The sequence below is a fragment of the Hakea prostrata genome, chromosome 8, assembly GCF_041222555.1.
Source record: "Hakea prostrata isolate BN-2017 chromosome 8, UWA_Hpros_2, whole genome shotgun sequence".
NCBI lineage: Eukaryota > Viridiplantae > Streptophyta > Magnoliopsida > Proteales > Proteaceae > Hakea > Hakea prostrata.
In genome coordinates, this window is record NC_142607.1 from 13,258,811 (window position 1) to 13,285,677 (window position 26,867).

Sequence of the window (26,867 nt, forward strand, 5' to 3'; positions counted from 1 at the left end):
TCTTTCAATTTCCAGCATACAGGGCTTTGCCCTCTTAAATGGTTGCATGTATAGCCTTCATCATTGTATCTTCTGATTCATTAAACCAAGGAAATCATAGTATCTGATCGGTGACAGAAATATTACATAGTTTTTTAATAAAAGAGACAAAACTAGAACTGGACAGAATAAAAATCCGTCGGCTGGTTGTATCCAAATCCAAACACCAGTGTCACACTCACTGCAAATCTCTATTGAACCTGATCTATACATCTCGCTTGACAAACTCCAAAAAGGTATATATACAGTTACTACAATGATTTTAAGCATTACCACGAATTACAAAAAGTATACAGGAGCATTATGGTATTGAATCATTCTCTCTTTCTAGAGTATACAGGATTGAAACTTCTCCCTCTTTTACCTATTATCAGAGATTTGACTGAAAACCAGCAACTCCATCTGTTGGATTGCTGAAGATCGCAGGTCCCAGATAGATTACTCATCCAAAAGGAAGTAAAAATTGATATTGATAATTGATGCGCAAGCTGCATTAAATCCATGACATCCTCTCTCATTAGTACAGAAAATGCAGAAACACTGGGAAAGATATCCGAAGTCTAATAGTTGAAGTTCTCATCCGGCTGGTTCATATCGGCAGACACAATCATATATGTTTCCTTTAATCAGTTTTTCTGCCAATCTCTGATTCTTCACCATTGCAAGCTGCAAAATCATTTTGTTTTTGTATAGCAAAAACGTGTCAGAATCCTGTGTGGATGAACCAAATATGGTAATAGATAAGAGCAGTACATATGACATATACATTGAGGACTGTGTAGGACTTCGTGGAACATTTTCGAGGTTTTCTTTTGGGGTGGGGACGGTGCAGGACAGGTGGAAAAGAGAATTGTGACCCTGAATTCTGTTTCACCTATAACAAGGTCCAGTGTTCAAAAATGGACCCAATAAGATTATGACATTCCTGCCCAGAGAAATCTAGATTGTACATCACAAGTTCCCAGCAGAATTCACAAACACATACGGGAATGACAGTTTCCTGTTGGTCTCAAACCATACAAACTGACCTTAAGGGCATCACATTTAAAACGAGCATTGAAATTTGTGTGTAGAGCGCGACCCATCCCTTCCAAGATTATCTGCATGACACAACAATATCAAGTAGGCGATACCAATAATCTTAGTCTCCCTATCAAATTAGAAAATCTTTCCAACACTAAAAGAGTGAAAGAAAATTTCCCATCAATCAGCTACGAATGGAAACAAAAGCTTGACTAGGGTAGTAAAAAATGGCAGAAATGGTCTACCAGGTCGGCATCTTTTGCAACAGTGGCTAACTCTGAGCTGACCTGTTGGAGATCAATGCATGGACTCCCACACCCATTCTCAACAACCTTTAAAGGAACTGAAAATGAATTCTCTTCTGAACCCTCATGGATGTTTGCCATTGCATCCACAAGCAGGCCTCCCGCTTCAGCAGCTTTCCTGAGTATATTACAATGCTATAGAGTAGAACAATTAGCTAATTTTCTGAGACTGGTAAACTAACTGCGTCAATAAAAGAAGAATACAACTAAATATGTCAGAATACCTTGTGGGAGGGATTTTATAGCTAAAAGCCTAAAACAACATTTTAATATTTTTTTCTCCTTCAAAAGATTACTTATTGTATTTTTAATGAGTCATGCGGAAAGGAGCCTCCAATGGACTATTAAATGTCTCAAACTATTCCTAGGCAAACCTATGAGACATTATGATCATAACTTTAGGTTTTGGGGTCAGGTTGCAAACTAGTAAAGAACCAGAACTCTAGTATCATTGTCTCACCCTGTTTGATCCATTAATGTCATCAACAGACTCATTCTGGTTACCATAGAAAGCACATCGAAACCTAGAAATTAAGAATTTTGGTACCAGAAATTAAGAATTTTGGTACCAGAAATTATGGAATTTTGTCAAAATTCCCAAACACTAGACCTACATAAATTGGACCTTTGAAACATGGAGCAGAGTGCAAATAAAAGAAATGAAGAGCTCTGGAATAGCTTCATAAGCTAAAAGGTCCATTACAGTAGAATTAACATATAAGTCCTAATACAACAATATTAATGCTTAATTCAACTTAGTACAGGGTGTGCACTCCAATGGAATCCATTAAAAAGACATTTTGTAGAGGCTCAAGAGCATCAATATTCAAAACGCTGCATTCAGTTGCACCTTAAGGGAAATGAGAACACTTTCTGAAAAGAAAAAGAGAAAGTTTTATGACCCATGATTGTATAGCCTACTTAATAGAGTGGGCCTTGGCACAAAGATAAAGGTTGCTCTTGAGTTTGGAAACAGCATCTCTGCGAAAGAAGGGGAGCCTGTGGTGTACATTATGACCCTCCCAGACCCGCAGATGCAGGAGCCTTGTGCACTGAGTATGCCTTTTATGGTATAACCCACCTAAAACTCTTTCATAATGGCCTTGGCACAACTATAAATGTTGCTCCTAAGTCTGGAAACAGCATCTCTGCGAAAGAAGGGGCGCCTGTGGTGTACATTATGACCCTCCCAGACCCGTAGATGTAGCCTTGTGCACTGAATATGCCTTTTATTGTATAACCTACCTAAAACTCTTTCATAATGGTAAATATGTGTTTTATACGTAAGGCTAACTTTACTATTCGAACAAAGTTCCTTTGATTGCTTGATTTGGAAAGTGAAGTGAAGTGTAGCAATCAAATTTGCTATGTTTTCAAGTTAATTACACCATCCTATGAGGTAACAATCCCCAAAATGAGTTACAGTGACCTTTTGCGGAACAATTGCCACCAGAACCACATTAGTAACCATATATATTTTCTTCTTATCTTCTTTCTTTTTTCCAAAAATTTTATTATAGTAATTGCTGGATTTACATGATTTCAAATTTTGAAGGTGGACCTTGGTGCAACAAAAAAGTTGCTCCATTCTGACCAATGGTTAAAGGTTCAAGTCACGAAACAACCTCTCTGGACAAAAGAGGAAAGGCTGCATATATTGTGTCTGGGCACAATTTCTGACTTTATATTGTATTTTATAGCTTCCCCCCTTTTCCTGAATAGTTTCCATCAAGTTCCTAGCTAAACAGAACTATTTTCTTAGCAAATTTCTATGTCCATTAGCCTTATTGGACATATATTTTTAGTTTAAATAAACCACCTGAGACCTGTAAATAAATTGTAAGTCTATGTAATGGGCATTAGATATGAACTTCTGAAAATAAAAAGTGGATAAAGGGAACATAAATAGAGAATCATTTTTCTGTATTCCTTCAACTTCTTTGGTTCTTTATAGTTTTCTGATGAAACTGCTGTTACTATAGATAAATTTTAACTGTATATTAAGATACAAGACAGACATGATATTCATAAGTGTTTTGAGTATGCAAACCTTGGCAGCCTCAGTTACAATATCAGGAAGTTCCATTGCTGTCACATCATTTAATGCAGGAAGGGAGTTTGCAACCAGAACGACCTACAAAACGTAGTAAATGTTAAAAATATGAGTGAAATACAAAAAGAATCTGCAGAACAGAATTAATGCCAGGTTGAGGCATGTTCTGTAATCCATATTAATACGATTCTGTTCAAATTCAGCACCCGCCCAGAAATTCTGAGGAAGCCATAGACAACCTGTAAACTTTGTGAGCATGTCAAATGGGATATAAACATTCCCACAACTGAAGCAACAAGCTTTCAATAAATGTGCTAACCTATAGTATCCTCTGTATAACAAGAGTTATGCAAATCACTGGACTTATTGACAATTTTCTTGCACCCATTTCATAGTAGAAAGCCAGTAAGCCAGTTAACCAACTTAAAACAAGATTAACTCGGCCAAGTAGATCTAGACATTGCCTGGAAGATGGTGGGTTTGACAAGTTGAACCAGGGCAAGACTTTAAACCCTTTCTAATAGTATTGCAAATGAACCTACCTCAGTTCCACGGCGGAGCAGTTCCCGTGCCAGGGGAAGCATCCCAAGTACAATATCAGCACCAGAGTTATCAACAAAGAGCAATGCTCTTTTATGTGGGGGTGGCTTCTTGTCTACAGAACCAAGTAATCTTTCTTTGAAGATGTCAAAATCATCTACCTGCAAGAATGATGAAGAACCATCACATACTGAAACCTCACTTAGGAGTCACAGCAAATAATGAAGCACCAATCATAACCATAATTTCTTAACAAGTTTTACAGCCACTTGCCCGCCAAGGTCGTTGCATCTTTTTGCGACTCATATGATATATTTCGATAATAGTTCCTTTATGATAGAGATCCACACAAGCACTGGAGCCCCAATCAAATATATTTGCCGCAAGAACACCTTCAATAAGGGCAAGCAATCTTGCGTCCTACACTCAAAATAGGAACAGAAAGATTATGTGGTTTACAAGGAAGCCACCACCTAGCTGAGCAGTACTTTCAACCCAATCTCAATTCCTTTTGTTTGTTGAGAATGCTGTATGCTCCGGCTACTTAATTGCAAAAATATGAAATGATAACACAAAGTTTTGAGAATACAAGGAGGAGCCTTCCAACCAAAAAAAAAAAAAAAACTCATTCAAGAGTGCAGGAGTGCAGTATATAAGCTCACATTGAAACATGATCTATACTGGAAAAAAGGTGCATCCCAAAATGCCTAAGCAAAAAAACTAAGCATAGTTATATATGCCCTCCCCCATGCCCCCAACCGAAAAAAAATATCCTTCTGTGTAGTAGCTCGCTCTTAATTACTCGAACTACACATACCTCACTCATACTATCAAGCTCCATGAGAAGGTCTGGCAAAACAGCAAGAGATGCCTCATTTTCCCTGTTACATGCAAAAGAGACAACAAAACAGAATTTACAAAATATAACATCAGTAACTGAAAATAACTAACATACAGACAGAGTAGACGCCCATATCATGTATCATACATCTACAACAAAAAACTGTTAATGCAAGCCATGTGACTGACATCTCTGAAGCAATAAGAATAGAAGACACCATTTTGATGGAAATAAGCATCAAAATGAAATGATTGAGAAGTACAGATGAAACTATGACTAAAGAAAGCAAGATCTAATTATGTATATGTGTAGTTGTCCATGCAATTGTCTCGGTAGACTAAAGAATGAAAGATAAATAGTATGACGTAACTACCTCTGTTTTATGCTTCTGTAGACATCAACAAACTGAAACTCTCTCAGGCTTTCCTCCCTTAGTTCCAATAGGTTGGCCAGTCCCAATTTTCCATAAGCAGAAGGCTCCTCCATCAACCTATTTTTAAGTTAAAAATTAGTAAATGAAAATCATCAGGGTGGTTGAATTTATGAAAGGTGAGCTCAAAAGAGTGATATTTCTGAATGAGACCAGAAATATTATTGTTTTTTATCAGCCATTTATCCATTGGAATTTTTCTGTTTTTCTAGGTTTCTTTGTGGCAGATGGGAAACGGGGAAGAGGTAGGGTTACCATTTTGGGGTTATTTTTCTCTTCAACCAGTGGTTGGGAGGCCCACAGACTCTTGCCACCTTGGGATGTAATGTAAAATCTCCCAGTAGGTATGACTTGGCAAGGAAGTTGGACCATAAGACGAAAAACTTGTGTCAAGATTTTCTTAAAGTTACAAACCACCAAATCAAACACCCTCCCCCCCAACCAAAAAAGAGCCAAGAATATAAAGCATGGGAGTAACACTGCTTCAAAGGACTATATTATTCAGAAGTTTTTCTAACCTTAGGCCAAAAATATATAAAAATTATAGGAGTACATAAAAAAAAAAAATGGGGGATCAAAACATTATTAGTGTATTGCCCTCTAATGAACAAGAAGCCTGAGTAACTAGAAAATGTGGGAAAATATAGTGCATGAATTTCATTGAGTCTTACTCTAAAATATTAAATATTCTGGGCAAAATGTTGATGTAACTTAATGATCATCAGAATATCATCATCTCACATCTGTCCAGGAAAGAATTCCTTTTTTTTTTCTTTCCCCTGTCAACCATAATACATAAAGAAGGATACATAGATAATTCCATAAAGCTGATAGTAAACTGTCATTACAGTTTATCACATACATGCTACTCAGAATAAACCCAACACATTCTCATTTGTGATGCTTGTGAACATCCATGGCTCTCAATTTTTTGGAAGGGATGTTTTCTGTAAGAGGGAACTGGAAGCTGAAAAGATTAGTTGGGAATCAAAATTAGACAAAAATGCAAATGGATGTATAGGTAATTATTTATACGAAACCATTACCTCCTCAAGTGGGCAGAGAATGCATGAGCAAATGTATCACCCATTCTTTTAGCATCGTCAGTTCCACCTTCACTAGCAACTGCCTATGCATATAAAGATCACATGATCAGAAAAGCAATTCTAGGGATTACCATACATCATCGTTCCAAAAGAATCACGAGGTATATGCTATATTAGATAAAGTTCCCCTCTATGGTATATTAGACGAAGTTCCCCTCCACCCATAAAAAGGAATATAACTAGAAATAGTACTAACATTACAAACAAAACTCCAAATATCTAGACTGTTTAATAGTTCAGGAATATCAAGAAAAGGTTATCTCTTAAATGATATATAGGTGACATCATTTCTCAACTATGATAAGCTTTCAAAAGAGCGCAAATGGCAAGACTGATCCGGAAAGCAGCCAAGAAATTTTCATTTATTCATTTATAGTGGAATTTTCTTTCTTAACTATGCTGAAATTGTATACAGCCGGTAGAGTAAATTGTAGCATTGTAATCTTCAGGATGCACTGAACTCTTACAATTTAATCGATAGAAGTTTAGTATGAGCTGAACATCTTGTATTTTGAAAAACCATATCACTTATGTCTTCATGATAGCAGATATTATATATGTGCTATTCCCATATTGGCTAGCTTTTATGCAGAGAAAAATTAGAATACAACTGGTAGGCCCCCTAGTATTTAAGGTGTACACCTGCAAATATAAAGGAACACCGGGGATCATTTCCAGCTCAACATGTAGGGGACAGGATCAACTAAAATTAACAGCAAGGGGCAAGTGGCAGAAGTCCATTGGGGGCAGCCACACCCATGCACACCTGGGATTTGGCAGGAGAAAGTGGTCCACTGGAAAGTAGTTAGTTAGGAATGTCGCAGGTATATGAAGGGGAGAAAAGGAAGAAGGGAAGAAAGAAGAAACTAAGGGAAAGGGCAATCTGAGCTTGCAGGAGGAAGAAATCTTGGGTTGGGGTGAATAGAGAACGTATTCAGGTTTGGGAAATGTCATTTAATGCAGTTTTGCTGAACTGAATGAAATAATTGTTTGTAGTTGCTGAATCAATAAAATAGCTCTCTACAGTTTCCATCAAGCTAGTGCCGTTCAACTGCTTTGTGTGTGTGTGTGTGTGTGTTGTGAATGAAGTGTGATTTCAAGTGTAGAGTGCTGTGAGCGAAGTGTAGACTGGGGTCTTAAAAACAACAGGGAGAATTTGAACTATATCGTGTAGGTAAGTGGTGGTCATGCAGATATGATATAGCCTCAATAGGACTGAGAACCAGCAACCAACATTTATATACAAATCAACTCAAATTGGGTGGAAAAAGGAAAGATTTGGCTTGAGAGTTGGGATTTGAATATGGGAGTCTCTCTTTTGGGGTAAGGTTGAGACTGTGTATATCTTTTTGGGTTACAGATAATCTCTAAGGCTCCAGCCTAAGGGTGAATGTTAGAAAAGAGATTTGGGAGATTTCTCATACTATAGTTCAATTTTGATATAGGGACATAGGGTTTTTAGGGTAACTAAAGTTTTAGGGATATGGCAGGGCAATCAAGAAACAGGGTTCGACTAGTCAAATTGGCCTGAAACTTGGACTGAATTTGGTGATGCTCCAAGTTATGGAGAGATCTGGTCAGGTTGGTTCAGATCTAACTTTGGACTTCGGGTTTCTTGGTTATTTCTGAAATCCAAGAAGAGGGCTGGATCTAGGGTTGAGAGATTTCAAGTGGGTAACTTTTGGATCAAGAACTATGTTAATGGTGGTAGTGAAGGTGGTCCAAAGGGTCGGAATGGGTTGAGAGAAAAATTCACAAAAAACCCTCGTGTTCCTTTACAAGCTTCTGTTGTGAAGCTGCAGTCCTTTAGTGCATCTTGTAGGGATGATCAAAGACAAATTCCACAGCCAAAACAGGTGTCGGCTATTACTTCTTCAAGGACCCAAACAACAACTTATATATGACTCACCAAGAAGAATGTAACTAGGGTGTTACCCACCAAGCTTCATTTTGGATGTGACTCACCAACCAAGTCTCATGAAGAAGCCAACAGCAATTTGCTCAAGCAATTCTACTCAATTTAAGCCTAATCTATTCTTCCCAAGATTGAAGTATAAATAAGGCTTTAATCAGTGAATTATGAAATCTAAAATTAGAAAAGGAAAGCTAACTACCTCATTAAAACAAAAAAATTACACAGAGTTAGAAGGTCTGAATCCTACACAAAATTCTAGTAAAGTATGAATGCTTTTAGAACAAAAGAATAAGAAGGGCAAAACAGCCAATCGAAGTTTGCACACTAATGGGGCTGTAGTTGGTTTCTAGTACAACAAGTCCTTTGATTCTGTATCTGTGTAATTTGACATCATAAATAAAGCTGTTCGGTTCACAAGTTGTAAGTGAAGCTCCAAAGCTGAACCGATCTCTCCTGTTCTCTTTTCTTTGTTTTTCATCATAATTAACAAGAGCTTATAAAGGCATAAGATGATCCCAGTCCCTAACTTAAAATGAAATAAAACAACTGAACCATGGTTCAATCACTAAACAGCAATTAACTAATAAGTTTAAATCCGTGTACCACTTGGTAGTCATGTTTTAGGCCCCATAGGGGAGGTCCACAAGCAAGTAGAACCATGGAAAAAGCACCCAACCCTAGGCTTACTTCTAGGGACAAGGGCCAACTCGGTTCTGGTTCTGCATAAAGATGGGGATGCCATTGAGGTATTTATTTATTTAATTATCTATTTTTTATGCATGTGAGAAGTCCTTCTGCAGTTCACTTAGCTCATTCAGTTTGAAAAGTCTTGAGTTCCAAGTAGGTGTTCTTTTTTTGTCATTCATAATCTTCTTTTCTTTTTCTTATTAAATTTTTTTTCCTAACATTGGCAATCAATAGAAACGTAGGTGGAACCAGGTGTCAAAAAGAAAGCACAACAAGTCTTGGGACCCCAAAAAAACAGATACATGATATGACAAATGGCTACGCCCAATTGGGGACAGACTTGCAGCATTAAGAGTTTAAAAAGAAATATTCCTAGCATACAGAAAAGCATAGATACCTTATCAACAAGGTCTGGCAAATGCTCGGACAGGACAGTGAACCAATACCTATAGAAAGATAGAGTTCCAATGTTAACTAAAGAATATAACAGACCACTTTAGATTTTCAAAATGGGATCTCCATTCAGCGGGAAAGGAATTTTATCCAATAGAAGTGTAAACTCATACAGTGTGTACTCACTCAAGCTCACTGTGATCGGATAGATCAAAAGTGTTAGGTTCATACCTGCATAACAAGAAGTAATTATAATGTGAGGAGAACAGGAAGCAAATGGACAGAGCCATATCTCACTTGTAGAGAATACCACAAGGAACCGAAAACAGTCAAAATACCCCTTTTCTCTTTATCAAAGAAAGAAAAAAACTCTACAAATATCATACACTTGCAAGTACAAGAAAATGAACTGCAAAGGGTTAGCAAGTAGACTTTTGTCTACTTTTATCTTCGACTCCTAGATAAGTTAAAACACTGTTCATGTTCGAGAATTTCCCCTTTGTTCTCTTTCTTGTTTTTGTGCAGTTGAGAGATAGGATGCACATGGTCCTACAGTACTAACAAGAAGGAAGCCAAAATAGAACAGGAAACATGCCAAATCAGCAAAAGCCAAGTTACAGGGGTACGTGAAACAACAATAATAAAAAAAGTCTGAACTTCATGATGAATATATAATGTGTTCAAGCCATAAAACCACCAGGAGAGTTCTAAATCTCTTTTTGCTACATCAATATTATAATTATAAATGAAAACCATGAATCAAACACATCAATACTATAATAATGCAAGGTAACTATGTATCAAAACTATTCATCAGTAACATGAATAGTTGTTTTATATTGAAGAACTATTTATACAACACAGGCAGCAGGCTCAGAATAAATACTACATACATCTTTGGGTCTGCCAGTAATGGAAACACCTCCAGTGTCGGTACCAAATGAAGCACACCAACATTTAAAGCAGCACTTGCATCAGAACGCAGAGTATTTCCTTTAGACAAAGGTACTTTAAAGCCACCAAGGCCATTGGTTCCTAAGGAAGCCATTGGCACAGGGGCAGTAATCTCAGTGCCCTTCTGCACAAACTTCTCTATCCATGAAATCTGCAAATGACATCCACAAAAAATTGATGTCTATGAGCAGTTCCACGAGCTAATTTGAGAGAGAGAGAGAGAGAGTTTACAACATCAGGAAAATGATCATATGGAGAAAACGTCAGGCTTAAAATTCTCATAGAATCTATTAACTATTAAGATGTTTCTTTTTTCACATTCTATAGTAACAAAGGATCAACATGTCAAGTAATGAAACATCACCTTGAAGGGTTTTCCTCTGTTAGGAATACATAGAAGTTTATAGCATTCTGAAACCCACAGATTAGCAACCCCTACTCTTAATGTTTTCTTAGAGCAGAAAGGGCTATGGATAGAGATGAACATAGATACAGAAAATAATCCTCACATAATTTTTCTCAATTCTACTTGTATGACTGTTGAACATCGTCTTAGCTTCACCATGCACCTCTTTATCATTCATTGAACTAATTCCCTTTTCTCTGTTCTGGTTCTGGACCTTACCAGCATGGGTAGCAGCTGTCCAAGAGCCATCCACCCATGCTTGACTGGGGCTAAAGCTTTTCAAGGTAACCATCATAGCTCCACAGAAATTATTGACTGGCATGCAGCAAATTGGTAAGAACATTGATGTCTCATTCCTTAACTTGTTCTCAGTTTTGATTAGCATAGAACAAGATATGTGAGGTTGAAGACTGGTTTGCTATTCATCATTCTAAACCAAATGTGCATGCTTTACTGTGGATCGATATGTATGAGTAAGAAACCCTACATTTACAGTTCTTATTGAGATCTAATATATGCACATCTCATGTTCTGTCTGCTCTGCTTCTTGACTTTTGAATAATAAACATATATAGTATATCACAAGCATGTAGACAACCAGAATGTGGAGCCCATTGTGCGTCAGGAATGTTAGCATTTCATTTATGGACAGCAGTTAGTAATAACTATGACATAGAATATTTAATGAAGTAGAAACAATTTTTTCCTGATAGGACCATAACTTCTCCACTAATCTTTTTGGTCATTGACTACCCGGTCATCAACTAGAGCCTACAGACTAGGGTCCCCTTTCTTTTTGTAGGGGGGGGGGGGAGGAGGAGTGAATAGACAAGGTAGGACAACAGAGGGTTGAACACCAGACCACCTGCATCTTACACCTTATACCAGACCTATATCTGGCAACGCCCATTGACCTAAAGCTCATTCCAAACTTCTCCGTGGTTAAACTTATAGGTACGCATGCATAACCTTGAACTAAGGAGAAATTTGAACTTCGATACATAACAACAAGAAGCAGCCTTGTCCCAACTAAATAGGGTTGGCTTCATGGACTCTTGTCTTCCAATCAGCTCTATTTGAAGCCATGCTAGATGCAAAGCCTAAGCTATACATATCCTTTCTCACCACTTCTCTTAAGGTTATCTTAGGTCTACCCCTGACTCTTCTAATTATTTTAATCTGGATTACATCACTTCTCTAAACAGGGGCATTTGCAGGCCTCTATTGAAAGTGGTTATGCCACCTCAAACGATTGTCTCGTAGCTTATCACGTATCAGAGCCACTCCTAGACCAACGATCATTCCTCATCTTATCCTTTATGATTTTGCCACTCATCTATCTTAGCATCTTCGTTTCTGCTACACTGAGTTTATCTACACGATCATTTTTTACAGCCCAACACTCTGCGTCATATATCATAGCTGGTCGAACAGTGGTCCTATAGAATTTCTTTTAAGCTTTAAAGGAATACATTGATCACAGAAGACCCTAGACGCACCTCTCCACTTCATCCACCCTATTTTAATTCGTTGGGAAACATCATCCTCTATAGTAAACTTCGATATGATGGAATAAATGATTATGAGCTCACAGAAGTATTTCCCTCCAGGCCTCAATATTGGAAGGCTCATCAATTGTATTAAGTGATTTACTCCAAACACAACTAGTTGGGTTAGGCTTCTGTGGGGATGAGTAGAGAATGTAAACATGACCTTTGACTTATTTCCCACATATTGAATTTCTTGAGGTATTTGAAAGTGCCATTAACACAATATTCTAGATTCTTGTGGCAGCAAAGTGTGCAAAGAAGTTAAATTGAGCTAATTTTTGGAGGTACATCAATTTATCTATTACTAATCTATAAAACCAAATTAGCCTTGAAATCTAATTAATTTGTCTGCAACATCTTTTTGGACCAGTACAGGGAGGAAGATGATTATAATAATCTAAGTTCATGTGAAACAAATATAAAACAAAATGACAAGGAGCCAACAAATTACAAAGAATATATACACTGAAAACAAAAATGATTATGGTAAACCCAGAAGAGTTGACAAGACTATTTTCTAACAGTAAGACATTATTTCTGTTTTTCTAGCCATGTTGCTCACACCATAATTTTAACGCAATACACCCTCTTTGGCAAAAGAAACATACTGGGGTGAAGGTGTGGTCCCACCAGGGCCTCTTCAAGTTCATGTTTGATGCCTTGCATCTGTATTTCATACCAACTACATTGTTGATGTCAACATTGTATACTTGCCTTCTCTTTCAAATCCCTGAGTGGTGGACCATTAACTTTTCCTCCTATGCAGGGTGCACCCATTGGAAATCGTTCCACTAACTGCTGTGCCATCAGGTTATCAAGACCATGCTTTTCGTAGCTCATGAATGCACCTAAAGCTCCCAAAAACCCCTCATGCCGCAGAAACATTGCCTTCATCTGACCTTTTGACCTAAAAAGGGAACTCGAAGTATTAGACTTGATGAGTATGAGAAGGACAGTAGGACTTTACACCAGGACATCAAATCGTAGCAGGAAAGAAAAGGGTTGTGACTCTCAAAAGCTCTTTAGAGCTTGATAAGTGGTTCTAGTTGTTAAGACTCACCAGAAATTTACTGCAACTGAAAGAGTGTCCATGGTGTAAGCATGACCTCGTATAAAAAACCCTCCAAAAAAGATACGCTTGATCCCAAACCGAAGCGCATTCAAGTACGAGACCTAATATGGAGGAAGTCAAACAGAAATACTGCAATAAGCATAACCAGATTCATTTTTTGTACAACTTCTGTTAATTTAGCGCTCATGTTTATGCAACCCCTCCCCCCCCCCCCCCCCCCAAAAAAAAAAAAAAGAAAAGAAACCCACAAGCCCAAAAAAGGGGAAAATGTTGAAAAATCTCACTCACAAAAAAGCATATAACACAGAATATCCGCAAATTTGACATAAAATATCAGATCTTAGATCAGGGTTGCCACTCCATTCAAATCAGGCCAGACTTCAAATGAGTATTACCCATATCCAACTCAGCTCAGTCTAAATTTAATGTTGATAAATTACCAACCAAAGCACAAATCCAAACTTCAGTAATAACCCTTGAAGCTTAGTCAAAATTATGATAGAAAACCAATCCTGTGAAGCTCACCTGCCCAATGTTGTATGAAATCATTCGGAGGAGGGATAAGGAGAGGTCTTCAGGTCTATAGTCCTCAAGCTCCTTGTTTTCATACATTGCCTTCCCAAAGCTAGAAGCAATGGCTGATGAAGACAATCCAATCTGTGATCATTCAATTAATTAGGAGAACTACATAATTCTAGCATGAAAAACAGGAAAACTTGCACCCGAACACAAAATTCAGAAGAACAAGTCTAGGACACTTAACAATCTATCAAGCAAGAAGTACAACCACCAAAGACTGAGACAAAGTATTTTACTAGTGAAGCGTAAACTCCTCAGACTTGCTGATAAGCATTCACTCTTCAGTTAACCAGAGAACACCAATTATTAAGTGCAAGAAATAATAAGCATTCCACAATCCCTTCTCACCTGCCCTCCCACCCTTTCCAAAAGTTCAAATGTCTCGTCCATTTAAATTGTGGACACATGAATCAAGGGAATGGCAACCCGTATCCCACTTTATGAGAGACAAGATAATACCCATTCAGTTGGAGAATGCTAGGGACAGAGGACCCTATGTACAATGTCTAGACATGACACATAAGATATATCTGCCCTCAGCTGATGGTCCACATCATCCAAAAATTACAAGTGTATCGTACCACAATATCAGTATTATTTTGCATCAGTTATGCTAAACAGCCTCCCTGGAAACAGGGGAAAGACGGCATACATTTGAATGTCCCAAGATCCTACTAAGCACAGGAGCCTTGTGCACTGAGTATGGCCTTTTATAAGGAAGGTCAAGTGCTCACTTGCTGAATGCTTGGTCAAGGGTTTAAGCCTCTTCAGAAACAAGAGTAAGGCTGCATACATTTGACCCTCCCTGGAACCTGCTAAGCTCAGGAGCCTTGTGCACTGGGCATGGGCTATAGTCACAAACACATTTGACTTGTTCATGGTGGGAGATCTCGCGAGATCTCGCGAGATATCTCGCTATTTTGAGATAGCGAGACTAGAGGAGAGGCGAGATCTGCGAGATGGGAGCATCTCGCCAAGATCTCGCCATATCTCAGCGAGATCTCGCCTCTCTCTCGCTGCAACCATAAAAACTTGCCAGAAACTTGATTTTTGGCCAGAATTTGTTGGGGATTCAACTTCTAAACATCTTTAAGACATCTACAACATCAAATTATCATCATTCAAGCTTATTTCAACTAGATTTTCAACAAAGGTAAGATTTTCCCCCAAATTTAAATTTTTTTCAAATAGAATGTTCTACAATGGGTGTGTAAGTCTAATGTAAATATATGTTGATCCACAAGCTTTGATCTACACTTTCATGGAAACCAATTTAATGTGACATTTAAACCGATATGTGACATACTACAATTATGAGTTGACTTGGGAGTCATATGTGGCCACCGTTCAGAATCAGTTGATGCAGAATGCTGAGTGATACTCTTGTTGTCTTGTAGTCTTGTAATCTTATTACTCACATACTCTTGTGATTGTGAACTTATGGATTATGATTTATGACTTACTAGAAGTCTAAAACTTCTTATGGTTGTAAAATTTTGAAGACATTTAAGTTCTTTGATAGTTTGATGTGTAATGTATTTGATACTTTATACTTGATAACATGAATTACTTGATATCTCCACATTACATGTTGTCTAACATTGCATTTCAAAGCACTTTGATTTTACACATAGGGTCAACTTAGAAGACATACTTAGGGTTATTTTCTCACAAATCTAAGGCCACTAATGTGTTCAAAAGGCCTTAAATAGGTTAAATACCAAATTTCAGCCCAACCGGGGCCCTAAAAGTGTGTTGCACTGTACTAACAATATGCTCTCTTAAAAATTCCTTTGCTTGCTCTACATTCTCCAACCATTTCTTCTTGTGTTCACACATTAAAGAAGTTGGGGGCATTGTTTGAATACAATACAATAATTAAATACGTATCATGCATGTGAACTTTAAATTTCTTTCATTTAATAAGAGATAAAATTTTATTTACTAAATGCAAACACGTTCAACGGAGACCTATAAATGCCCCTATATGGAGAAGTGATATAATCCAGATTAAAGGGACTAGAAGAGCTAGGGTAGACCTAAGATAACCTTAAGAGAAGTGGTGAGAAGGATATGCATAGCTTAGGCCTTGTATCTAGCATGACCTCAAACACAACTGCTTGGAAGGCAAGAAACCATGTAGCTTGACCCCATTTAGTTGGAACAAGGCTTATTGTTGTTATTGTATATGCAACCATATAGTGTCCTATTCAAATCAATTAGGGGGGGGGGGGAGAGAATAGAAGATTCCAATATACAAGCATCAAGAAAAGCAGAATCTACCCTAGTTTAAGCCCACATCTCTTCGAACCTTGAAAAACCAAAGACCCATTTCTAAACACATCCAACCTAACTTGTATGACACAAACTACATGGCCCTTCCTGCAACCAGTTAGATACTCATCAAAAAAATTAACCAGAATGGGTGTCACACATTATATGAAAGTATACATTCATGTGATTAGCAATTCTGTGAAAAGTCATATCCTTCATTGGCTCATCTGCATACAAACAAATAACTTATATGCTCACCGATATGAATATTGTATCCTTTCAGATGTCTAGCTTCAACAACGGTGTCCAGTGGATGGGAGGTCAGATTCTGGGACTTCCTTACGCCGCCTCCACAAATATATTTTGCCAAACTAGGATCTCTTATCCATAACTTAATGACTCAAGTGCCAAGAAAAAAACTAGGGGTATATCAAGAGATACATCTTTTTAGCAAGAAAGGATATACTTCTGCTGTATTTCAAGGCTTTAGCATGTCTCCAGTAATAAAGATATATACACATCCACAATTCATTAGCATAATTCCCAACATGTAATTTCATAAGAAATGTCAACTATAGTCTGTTCCATGCATGACTTTCATGCATACTGATTTATCCCAAGAAATGTATGCTAGGGTTGGCTTATCAACACAAAGTTCAACATATTGTATTTGAATATATACCTTGCAGGATTTATACCTTGGAATAATCCAGACCACCATAGATATCTCCAACAAGCATGTCTACTTTTCTATTATCTCCTTTTTGACTCAGCTCCAGCAACTCATCAAAGCTAGACATAGAAAAATAAATGTGAGTGTTACACAAGAAACCAAAGTTGAAGCTAGAATATTATGGAGACATGAACACTGCAAAATGGGTTGGAGGATCAGAAAAACCTCTTGCACTTTGTCAAAAGTCTTCCCAAGCCCCAGTAGGTTCCACCACCAACATTGGTCCCACTGACTCGCTGAAACTTTCCCTCTCCATCCACCTAAACAACCACCTCAAAACTGTGAGTCAACTTTTCTAATCCTCAAAAAGTAAAATATGACGAAGAAAGTCATAAGCACAACCTTGATCATGCCAACACCAGATCCAATATTCACAAGGAGATATGGGTACAAATCATTATGGTCAATTTGCACAAATTCTTTCTGACCTTCCATGTGCGTGAAAGCTTCATGCCGAATTGCCTACTCAACACACAAGTAAAATATCTGTTGAGATTCTTGATTAAGTCAAACAATCCAAGAGAAATAGAAACCATGCAAGTGAGGAGATAAAAGTCAAGATGAAAATTGAGAAATTTCTCCCTTAATGTAGCAGACACGGCGTCTCTCAAGACAATTTGACCAACTAGTGACTCCAGTACACAATTAAAATTACAATGTGCTAAAAGGAAAAGGAACAGAAACTCCTTTGAGTTTTCATTGTGCATCTTAGAGCAGAGATTGTCAATCGAAACTCTCTACTTTTCTTTCCACCAGTAGATGTAACCAATCATTTGATTACAACTGGTAATTACATAGTTTCAAGGATTTATCAATGGCAATCACCTGAGAGTCAGATGGGGCAAATCTGATCCATTATGCACAACTGATCACCTGATTGACCGCTTTAGGGTTTTGGTCGTTCAATCTCCCAATCCACCATTCTCCAATCTGTACCAATATGGGCAGTATGCCAGGTTAACTGGTCCAATTATTATCTGACTTCCTAGAGGAAAAGCAGATTGCAGTCTCTCTCTATGATCCAAGAGCAGTCAATTGACTAACAAAACAGGGTTTACTCCGACCTGATCACAGATCAGAAGATTCAAAAATTTACATGACCCGCCCACCCTATGACTAACAATGAAGCAGCCTATTTTAATGATCGAACAGTAGGCCTATCGTGAAAGAATAAATGAGATGCTCGAAACCAGTTCGACTTGGAGGGCCCAAATGTCCAGAAAACCCTTCCCCACCTCCAGCCATGACTTCAAAGAGGCTAGTTAATGCAGCTCAGCTGCCTAAAAACACCCTCATTGTGTAGGGTTTGCTACCTACACCAGCACCATTAGGCGTAGTAAAGGTGATGTGTCCAGAGTTGACCCCCTTGGGCAAAAAAAGGGTCCAAGCCCAACCATGAGCCAGGGAGGCCGAATCCATCCCAGGGGTAGAATGGTCAATTCCTACCCTGAATCGAGTTATATTGAAGACCAAAGCCCAATAGCTTAGTTTATTTTGAAGAGAGTCATTGAGTTGTAAAGCAGTGTTTCCTATTAAGAAGTCTTATTTTAAGGCTAACTTAAATTAGGAAACTGTTACTTCCTTTTGGGTCCAGTTTGTCTGTTAACTAATTAGTTTAAGGTAATTTAAGTGTAATCTCAAATCCAAGGGTTGAGATTGTGTAGTAATTAGATTTCTTTGTCAAGTCTAATTTAAGTTGTGGTGGGACCCTAGCAGTCAGGGAAATCCATTAGGAGTCTTGAGTCTTTTGTTTGGGCTATAAATAGCTTTCTAGTGTAAGCTTTTTTTCAGAGTTGATTGAATGAAAAAGAGTTTTGAGAATATAGACTGGTAAAGTTGTGGGGATCCTAGGAGGAGAACCTACGGCTCGTTATTTGATTTGTTTCTTCATCCTTGAGACCTTCAATCACCAAGACAATCATTCTACCAAGAGTTTTCTGCAGTTCCTTCAATATACAAGAAGTACAACCCCTTTACCAAACCCTAGAAGCCATTCCATTTCTTATTTCTTCCCACGTTTTCAGCTCCCACCCCTACTAGGACTCCCTCATCCCAGCCCTCTTCCCTTCTTGTCAAGACCAAGAGTTGCCCCTAATCCTATCGCAGCAAGTCATTCCCCACCCCTTCCCTTTAGTTTCGGCCTTTTCCAAACCTCCCCTAGCCCTTTTGTTCTTCCCCATCATCTTCTTCTTCCAGCGGCAGCAGATCCTATTCCTTCTAGGAGATCATCAATCCCAGCCCCATTCCACCCCTTTTCCCCCTCTTTAGAATCACATCTGCCCTAGGATCACATTCCCCAAGCCATCAATCCATTCCAGCCCTTGAACCCTAGTTTGGAAATTTTCTGCAACTCATCTTCTTCATAGAAAAGTTGCAGAATTCTGATTTTCCAGATTTTTCTGAAGTTTATCCACTTCTGTCCCTACTTCCCAGATCTGCCCTAACCCTTAAGAGACCCTTTTAAGAATCCTTAAACTACCCAATCAGAAAAACTAGATCAAATACCAACCCTAGCTAGGGCTGAAACCCTAAACCTTCCAATTGACTGCTGCAACTTGTATACAAGGTCCTGAAAGTGAACCCTAATTCTGGGGTTACATCAAAAGGTGTTGGGATCTTCCATGATAGTCGGAGAAGCAAAAATTGCTATAGAAGGCTGCATGGGAAAGTTTCCGCCTGGACTCTGCTTGTGTTGAAGCCTTCGGCACCAGGATTCACCCCCTATTTTTATCTTTATTTATGCCATTATTTGAAGTCAAGCAGTCCTAGTTTTATATTGTAGCTTTGAGTCCTAGTTGAAGTTTAAAAGAATGTCCATTATAGTGGCTATAAATATAAATGTAATTGTTCAGTTGAGCCCATGATTTGATGAATCAGAGTGCATTGTTTGTTTTAGAGAGACACTACAACACCCCCCCCCCCCCCAAAAAAAAAAATTTGAAATCATCAAGTTCCGCAAAGCTGCCAAATTTTGATCTCCATTGATGACTCTTTATAGTTGCTAGATTTCCCATTTTTCTTTGATTTACCCAATACCAGAAATTCCAAAAACCAACTTCACCATCAAAACAGCCCCAAAATCAGGTTTGAACATCCCTTCCCATCCCCTTGATGTTCGACAAAAGATTGTTCAATTCTGTCCAACAATAATCCAAAACTTCTGATTCCATCTCCTACCTTCTAATTCCATGAACCCGTCATAACTTTACATCCAGCCATTAAAGAAACCTCAAACTTTGACCACATCGCCCCTGCCTATAAAGAGAGATTGGTCCTCTTTGCAGCCCATTGCATCCATCTAAACGTCAACAACCCCCATCTTTGGTTTTTCCTGGGAAACCATAAATCTCAACCATCCCAATTCAACTATCATTTTTGGCCCATATTAGGATCAATTCTGCCCCTCCTAGCAGCTGGAAACTAGATCCAAGATCTATCCCCAAGTTCCAACAAGAAACCCTCAATTCTTTCAATATTCACTTTCCAAAAGCCCAAGACACTAACTGTGAATCACTGAAACATCAAATCCAACAATTTCATGGACCATTCTTCTCCTGGACAAGCTGGGCAAAGAGTATGAAATTGCAGAGGATTTTCTGAATATTGGAATATTTTTGTAATCCTCATTTCTTCTCTTCTTTTCCTTGACTCCTCTCAATGGTTGACTCATATGTTTGTTCTAGCAAAGTCGCATCGATCTTGTATAACTTGTTAACAGTCACCTGTAATGACCTTCTTCTTTGATCAGAGATTGTATCCAGCTCTTGTAATTGTTTTGATACTGGCCTCTTTGGATCTTCTGAAGAAATAAGAAATTACTTTATCTTGAACTTTGCTAGCCACTTGAATCGTCGTTGTATTAGGTCTTAGTTGTCTGAAACAATGCCTACACTTAAGGATTTCCGGAGAAATACAATAAGTCTGAGAAGGAACTCACTCGGGTTTTAAACCGATGCCTTATACTTAAGGATTTCCGGAGAAATACAATAAGTCTGAGAAGGAACTCACTCGGGTTTTAAACCGATGCCTTATACTTAAGGATTTCCGAAGAAATACAATAAGTCCATCCATGAGACGCCAGCCCTTCATTAATTATAGACTTTCCTGCTATCACTTGACATGGCCGTTCAATCCAGCCCTAGGTTTTATGAACCCTAATCTAGTTTAGACATAAAACCATTATTTGACCTACCAGAGCTAACCAATTCATCCCAGATCCTGGACATTGGTTCCTACTTGGTCTCCTGCAAATCTGTGACTATATCACCTAGTATTCCCCATGATATTCACTGGAAACCGGGCATGTCGTTTCCAATACTTTATCAATGTACATCTACCAGATATTTTGGGGTTCAACTCTTCTCAAAAACCACTTTCATTTGTTTTTGACTGGTAACACAACCAACAAACCACGACTCTGATAGAACAGGCAGACTGATCCCATTATCCAGTGAAATGTCTTTTCTAAAAGATACAACTGAAACTTTGTAATAAGAGTTTTTCAGGTTGGTCGAAAGTTTCAACAACTACTACAGGTCAAGTGAGTATGAGTCCCCAGATCAGGTAGAAGGCTGTGCACTTCTCCTACATTTGTTCTTATATTCTTCTCACTAGATATGAATCACATATTCATATCGCTTTGTGATCAACAAATATGTGGTCATTGTATAAATTTTGATGTCTAAAGGATTAATACATATCCAAATCTCATGTTACTGCATTTATAACTCCCATCTCCATCTTTTGTGGTAGACTTCCTATGTATCATTTTTTTTTCTCCCCCCATGAAACCCAATATGTCATTCCAACAGATATCTTTTACCTGTTCACATGGAGTTATCTTGATGCTAAGGATGGTACATGTGAAGTGACACCAGCATATGGAATGCCAACAGCATAAGATAAAATGACATACAAGAATCGTACAGGGAACCATCGTCAATCATACTTGCATACTATGGATTTGTAATAATGGGAGTCAAATGGGAACTTACCAGAGGGGGGAAGAATTCAAGCGAATTTGATGCATATTCATATGTCCTCAATGCATTAACAATATAATTATATAATTGGGTTAAAAGAGAGATTACACCTTATTTAGATCTCTTTGAAGTATTCATAGAAATAATATGTGAGACTTAGAACAGAGAATCAAAGAATGTTCATACCTCTACTTTTTTTTTTCTTTGGGGGTGGAGTGGAGGAAAAGATAAATAAATCAAAGGATATCTACAAAAATAACAAATATCATCAGTGTAATACCTTAAACAAAAAATTAGCTCCAGCCACCAGACAATCCATTTCATCTTCCTTGTCAAGGCCCACTCCAAGCCTCTCTTTGAAGAGGTCTGCAAATTTGTATGCTCCACCACCTGTGGCCTTCACCCAAACTTAACTAGTAAAAAGATCTATGCCCATTAAAAGCAGATAGAAACCCATTTATCTGAGTAAAAATACAGACCATCTTTCACAAATAGGGGCAGAGCCAGGAAATACACATGGGGGGGGGGGGAATAATAAATCCGGATCACCTCCCCATCGGGCGAGCATTAAACCACAGCACATATTGTGTGGGCTCATGTGGGACCCACTGTAAGATTATTTTCTCATATTTTAGTTCAATTACTTCAATAATTAGCTCATTACAACTATACAAATATACAATGTTAGAAAAACAATTAATTCAATAATTCAATTTAACAAAAATTCAATTAGGTGATTGTTTTTCTAAAAAGAATTACATACAATATATATATATATAGAGAGAGAGAGAGAGGACCTCTTACTTAAATAATTACTTCAATATAATGTTAAAAAAAACAATTAGTTCAGTAATTAAATTGAAAAAGGAAAAATCAATTGGTTCATGCCTTCGTGATTTTCTAAGGTTTTGTGAAAAGAATACTAGAAAAATTGAGAGAGAGAGAGAGAGAAAGAGAGAGTGAATACTTGATAACTGTGGAGATGATTTAGGAACACTCCAACGTGTGCTAGCTTTTCCAAATTTTCCCTAACTACCTTAGCCATTTGTGAGAGGTGTGAGGAAAGAAGAGAGAAAAAAAATAAAGAATAAAAAAGGAGACTCAGGAGAGAATAAATAAGAATAGAAATAGGAGAGAACAAATAGGGAGAAATTTATGGATAGTAAGTTAGTTTCTAATTAAGTTATAATTTTTTGTTCCTTAAAAGTAGGGGTTGAATGGTAACCATTGGACAATGATTAAGAATAATATTTATACCCGTCATCTTTATCTTAAAATTTTATTTTTAATATTGGGGGGGGGGGGGGAAATAGTGGTATTTCACATGTGGAGTGAGAAACATAAGGGGAAAAAATAGGGAAATAATCAACTTTTAAAAAAATTCCGCCACTGTTTACAAACTTCCATTTTCCTAACTTCAAGAGTTTAACGTCTGTAAAGTTACATTTGCAAACTCAAAAGAATCAGATACCAACGAAGATAGATCCAAGACAACAACACAACACTACAGCTGAGTTTATCAATTCCCAAGTTTCAAAACAACAAGTTTTGAGAAGCAACAGATGAGTAAATGGGGTGGCGGAGGCCCAAGTGGAAAAAGCTCCTCAATAATTTCTTTGTTTGGAGAATCAATGAAATTGTTTGGCAAGGGTTCCAGGTTATTATCTGTTGGATCAGGTGGCAAAGGCCTGCATAGGAAGGTCCAGTCTTATAGCACATTTTGTGGGATATTGCCATGTTCAGCAAGCAGCAATTCACTGTTTTGCAGCCCCCTGTCGCTTGCTAAGCCCTGTTATTATCTGTTTCTTCTTTCTCTTGTTTGATAAACTGTTTGTTTCTGATCACGAATAATATGAAAAAAAATCATTATCCAGGAAGTGAAAAATGAAATAGGTCAAGATAAATTTCAAATATCATTCCTTTCCCGCACCCCTGTCCCCCCCCCCCCTCTCTCCAGGGGGGGAAAAAAGAAAAAGAAACCCAACCAACACTTCAGTCGCATCCTTTCTTTGTGGCACGTGTGAGTGTAGACAGGTCTACAAACAGGCCGTGTACTACCATATACAGGCTTTTTTACTAATGAGTTACAACTGGATTTGCAATTGGTAACCCAAATTCAACAAAGAAACAATCCAGCAATTTGAGATGGCCATCATTTCTCCAGTTAATTAGTAGTATCAACTATCAAGGAGCACTTCCCAGTGAACAAACTGTTAGATGGCTAAAGCGTCTACAGTCCTACTCAGACATTAAAAGCGTGAAGGCTTAAAATCTTTACTTAGATGCAACCGGTAAATAATAGCCTCATATAGTGGAAAATTAGGATCCATTAATTAATGTCCAAAATAAAGAAAAAAAAATTTACCTTAATAATTGCATTATCATTATATGGAACCATTGAATTCCAACCGCATGAATCCAATCCTGTTCATATTAGATTTGCCAGAATCAAACAGAAAAAATAATTCAAAAAGAAGAATTAATAGAATAAGAAATTATTTTTTCAAGAAATATCTGGAAATTTTTGTTGAAAAAATATAACAGACAATTAGATAGTTGCACCACAATTATCTCCAAATAATACTACATTGACAGAGAAAAGAGAAACAAAAAGAAAAATGTAATACCACCAGTGTGCAGCTGCTTTGAAGCAATAAAGTCCAAGCATTCACTAATCTTAGACGTCTCAAATTTAACAAAATGCAGTCTTCCACCAAGAATAGGATAGCTCATTCTATTATTTGGAACCCCTGATCTCTCCATTAATGACCTCTTCCTCTTGTCATCGACAAGGCGATCCTCATGTCTAGAGAAATATACCAACTTGATCAGAGATCCTGCAAGTAAAGTATAGGATCATGAATTGATCTACATAAAGTGCCAGAAAAGTATCAACCATGGCTGTCAAGTTAGATAAAGTCAACATGGGTATAACTGAAGTCTACTTACAGTCAGAACTTACAATTTCAGAAGAGGTGGGATGGGGTAATGAAAAAGGTATATGTATTTAAATAAAAGCCACGTGACAAAAAATCCTTCATGACTCCAACCACAAAAAAACGAAAATTTCTGGAAGAAGAATGAAATTCAGCAGAATTTTAAATCGCCCTCCAAGAGCAGAATGAGAAAACCATCACAAATTTAGCCATAAAGAACTGAATTAAGCAGTTGCAAATTCATTCATAAGGATGGCAATAAGACCAATACCTATCTGGAATTTAGAATCCCAAAAGTGGGAGAGACAGAGAGTCAACCATCTCGAAAAGCTTCTTCTTTTTTCTGGTTTGAAGGGAGGGGTGTCCTTTAGTTGCTTATGAATATAAAGGGAAATGGACATACAAAATGCCATCCCAAAAAATGGGTATTACCATGCCAGAACAGAATAAACTTGGGAGAGGGAAGAAATTTCATCAAACAAACTCAGAAAATGAAAACACATAAAAATTTGGATAGCAAAAAAGAATGCACGCTAAAAACAAGAGTAATTCAAGAAACAAATATAAAGCAGTTCCCATAATTTAGGTTAAAGAAAGGTAGGAGTGTTACATAAGCGTGCAAAATGATTCGATCTGTCACATTCCAGATGAAGATCATTTTCAGAGACGTTTACAGGAATGGGCCAAAACAAAATCGACCCTGTCAAGAGAATTGGGAAATATAATTGAAGTCCTCACCTCCAATGTCCAGAGCCAAAAGAGATATTTCATCAGACTGGTTAGGCAACAGAATTGTTGGGTCTCTCTCCTCGAAATTTCCCTGAATTGCAGCACCACTGAGATCAAGCAGAGGCCGAGAATTCACTCGGTGAACTGAATTCACGGTTGTCGGCACCATTCCACCTTTCTCCCTCAGGTTATCCTCAACCTTCTGCTTACTATCCTCTTTTATATTGATGGTTTCAGGAGTTCTGCCTTCACTTGAGCCAGCCATTACCAACTCCTTTCCACTTGTTGCCTGATCCTAACCGTCTGCCAAACGGATTCTTTGGTTCTTGCTGACCTAGGGTCAAACAAAATAGCAAATTACCAACGACAGCCCAAAAAAGATGAATAATTGAAACAACAATGACATTTGTTGGCAACAAGAACATGAAGAAGAATGAAATCACTTCACCTTTAAAAACATAAATCGAAATCAACAGCCACGGATGTAAAACATGTATTCCATCGAACCAGTCAAGCTGAAAGACTGAATCCACAGAACAACTTCTACTATCTGATATACACGAAGAGTTAGAAGAAAACAAAAGAAAATTAAAATGCCAAAAACGATTTCATCGTTTTTTTTGATAACCCAATCAAGATTTGACAATAAGGATCTCCTTATGCGTGACAGAGGATCGGCGTAATGAGACAAAAATAAGAGGGTCCAAAGCTCAAATTACCTACCCAACGGTTGCTTTCGCGGGAATTTTTTTCCTCTCGTGATCGATAAACAGATATTCGAAAGGTAAAATTAGGGTTTATGGATCAAATGACTGGAATATGCCATGGAATTTTGTTCGTCATTGATTGAGCTTTCATGGCGATGATTACCAAGTTTCGCCCACTATGGTTTATCCGTCAAGACTACAAAAAAGTAAAACACAGCGGTCAAGATCTGATTCCATGACACGACCAGGAATCTAGAAAGTGGTAAATCGTATCATTTCTGTCGCATGATTCGCATCTGGTTCCGTGTGGCTTTCACTACTAAAAATTCCCAATTAGCGGTTTTCAACTGCGTCTGCAACTGTGGCGGTGGACGTTAGGAGTATACTATCACATCGTTCGTGATTCGCACAAAGATTTTACGAAATATCCGTGGAATTTATGTAGGCGTAATTTACAGGTGGATTTGCGCGTTTTATTAACCCACGTGTTGGGAGTCTTGGGACCTTCCCATACAGCTGTTTGTCTCATCCACTATAATTTTGGGCACAAAACTTAGCCACGTCATCCGATTCAGATATGTCCAATGCCTTTTATTTTTTCACCAAACAAAAT

The 26,867-nt window shown here is 37.8% G+C and overlaps 1 protein-coding gene across 2 annotated transcripts; it reads right to left on the reverse strand.

Moving 5' to 3' along the window:
- Window positions 1-47: 47 nt before the first annotated feature.
- LOC149007032 (pantothenate kinase 2-like) lies at window positions 48-26,558 on the reverse strand. 2 transcript variants are annotated; one of them, XM_089166170.1, is made up of 24 exons: window positions 26,271-26,558; window positions 25,996-26,097; window positions 25,557-25,881; window positions 24,510-24,719; window positions 24,248-24,306; window positions 22,163-22,279; window positions 17,243-17,362; window positions 17,066-17,160; window positions 16,866-16,959; window positions 13,840-13,971; window positions 13,303-13,415; window positions 12,957-13,149; window positions 10,226-10,437; window positions 9,519-9,563; window positions 9,337-9,385; window positions 6,278-6,360; window positions 5,175-5,291; window positions 4,778-4,841; window positions 4,234-4,380; window positions 3,963-4,121; window positions 3,418-3,501; window positions 1,308-1,502; window positions 1,068-1,139; window positions 48-705 (listed from the first exon to the last, which is right to left on the reverse strand). In XM_089166170.1, exons 3-24 carry the CDS (start codon window positions 25,810-25,812, stop codon window positions 616-618), a joined length of 2,706 nt encoding a protein of 901 aa, XP_089022296.1. In that variant the 5' UTR covers window positions 25,813-25,881; window positions 25,996-26,097; window positions 26,271-26,558; the 3' UTR covers window positions 48-615. The 2 variants fall into 2 exon arrangements, with proteins under 2 accessions (XP_089022296.1, XP_089022295.1); XM_089166169.1 differs by having other exon boundaries at window positions 26,267-26,558.
- Between the last annotated feature and the right edge of the window lie 309 nt (window positions 26,559-26,867).

Coding starts and splice junctions, on each gene's coding strand:
- LOC149007032 (XM_089166170.1), bottom strand. CDS start 25,812: ATGGCTGGCTCAAGTGAAGGCAGAACTCCTGAAACCATCAATATAAAA. Junction 24,720..25,556: donor TTTGGCTCTGGACATTGGAG/GTGAGGACTTCA, acceptor CTTTACTTGCAG/GATCTCTGATCAAGTTGGTA. Junction 1,140..1,307: donor TTGCAAAAGATGCCGACCTG/GTAGACCATTTC, acceptor TGTGTCATGCAG/ATAATCTTGGAAGGGATGGG.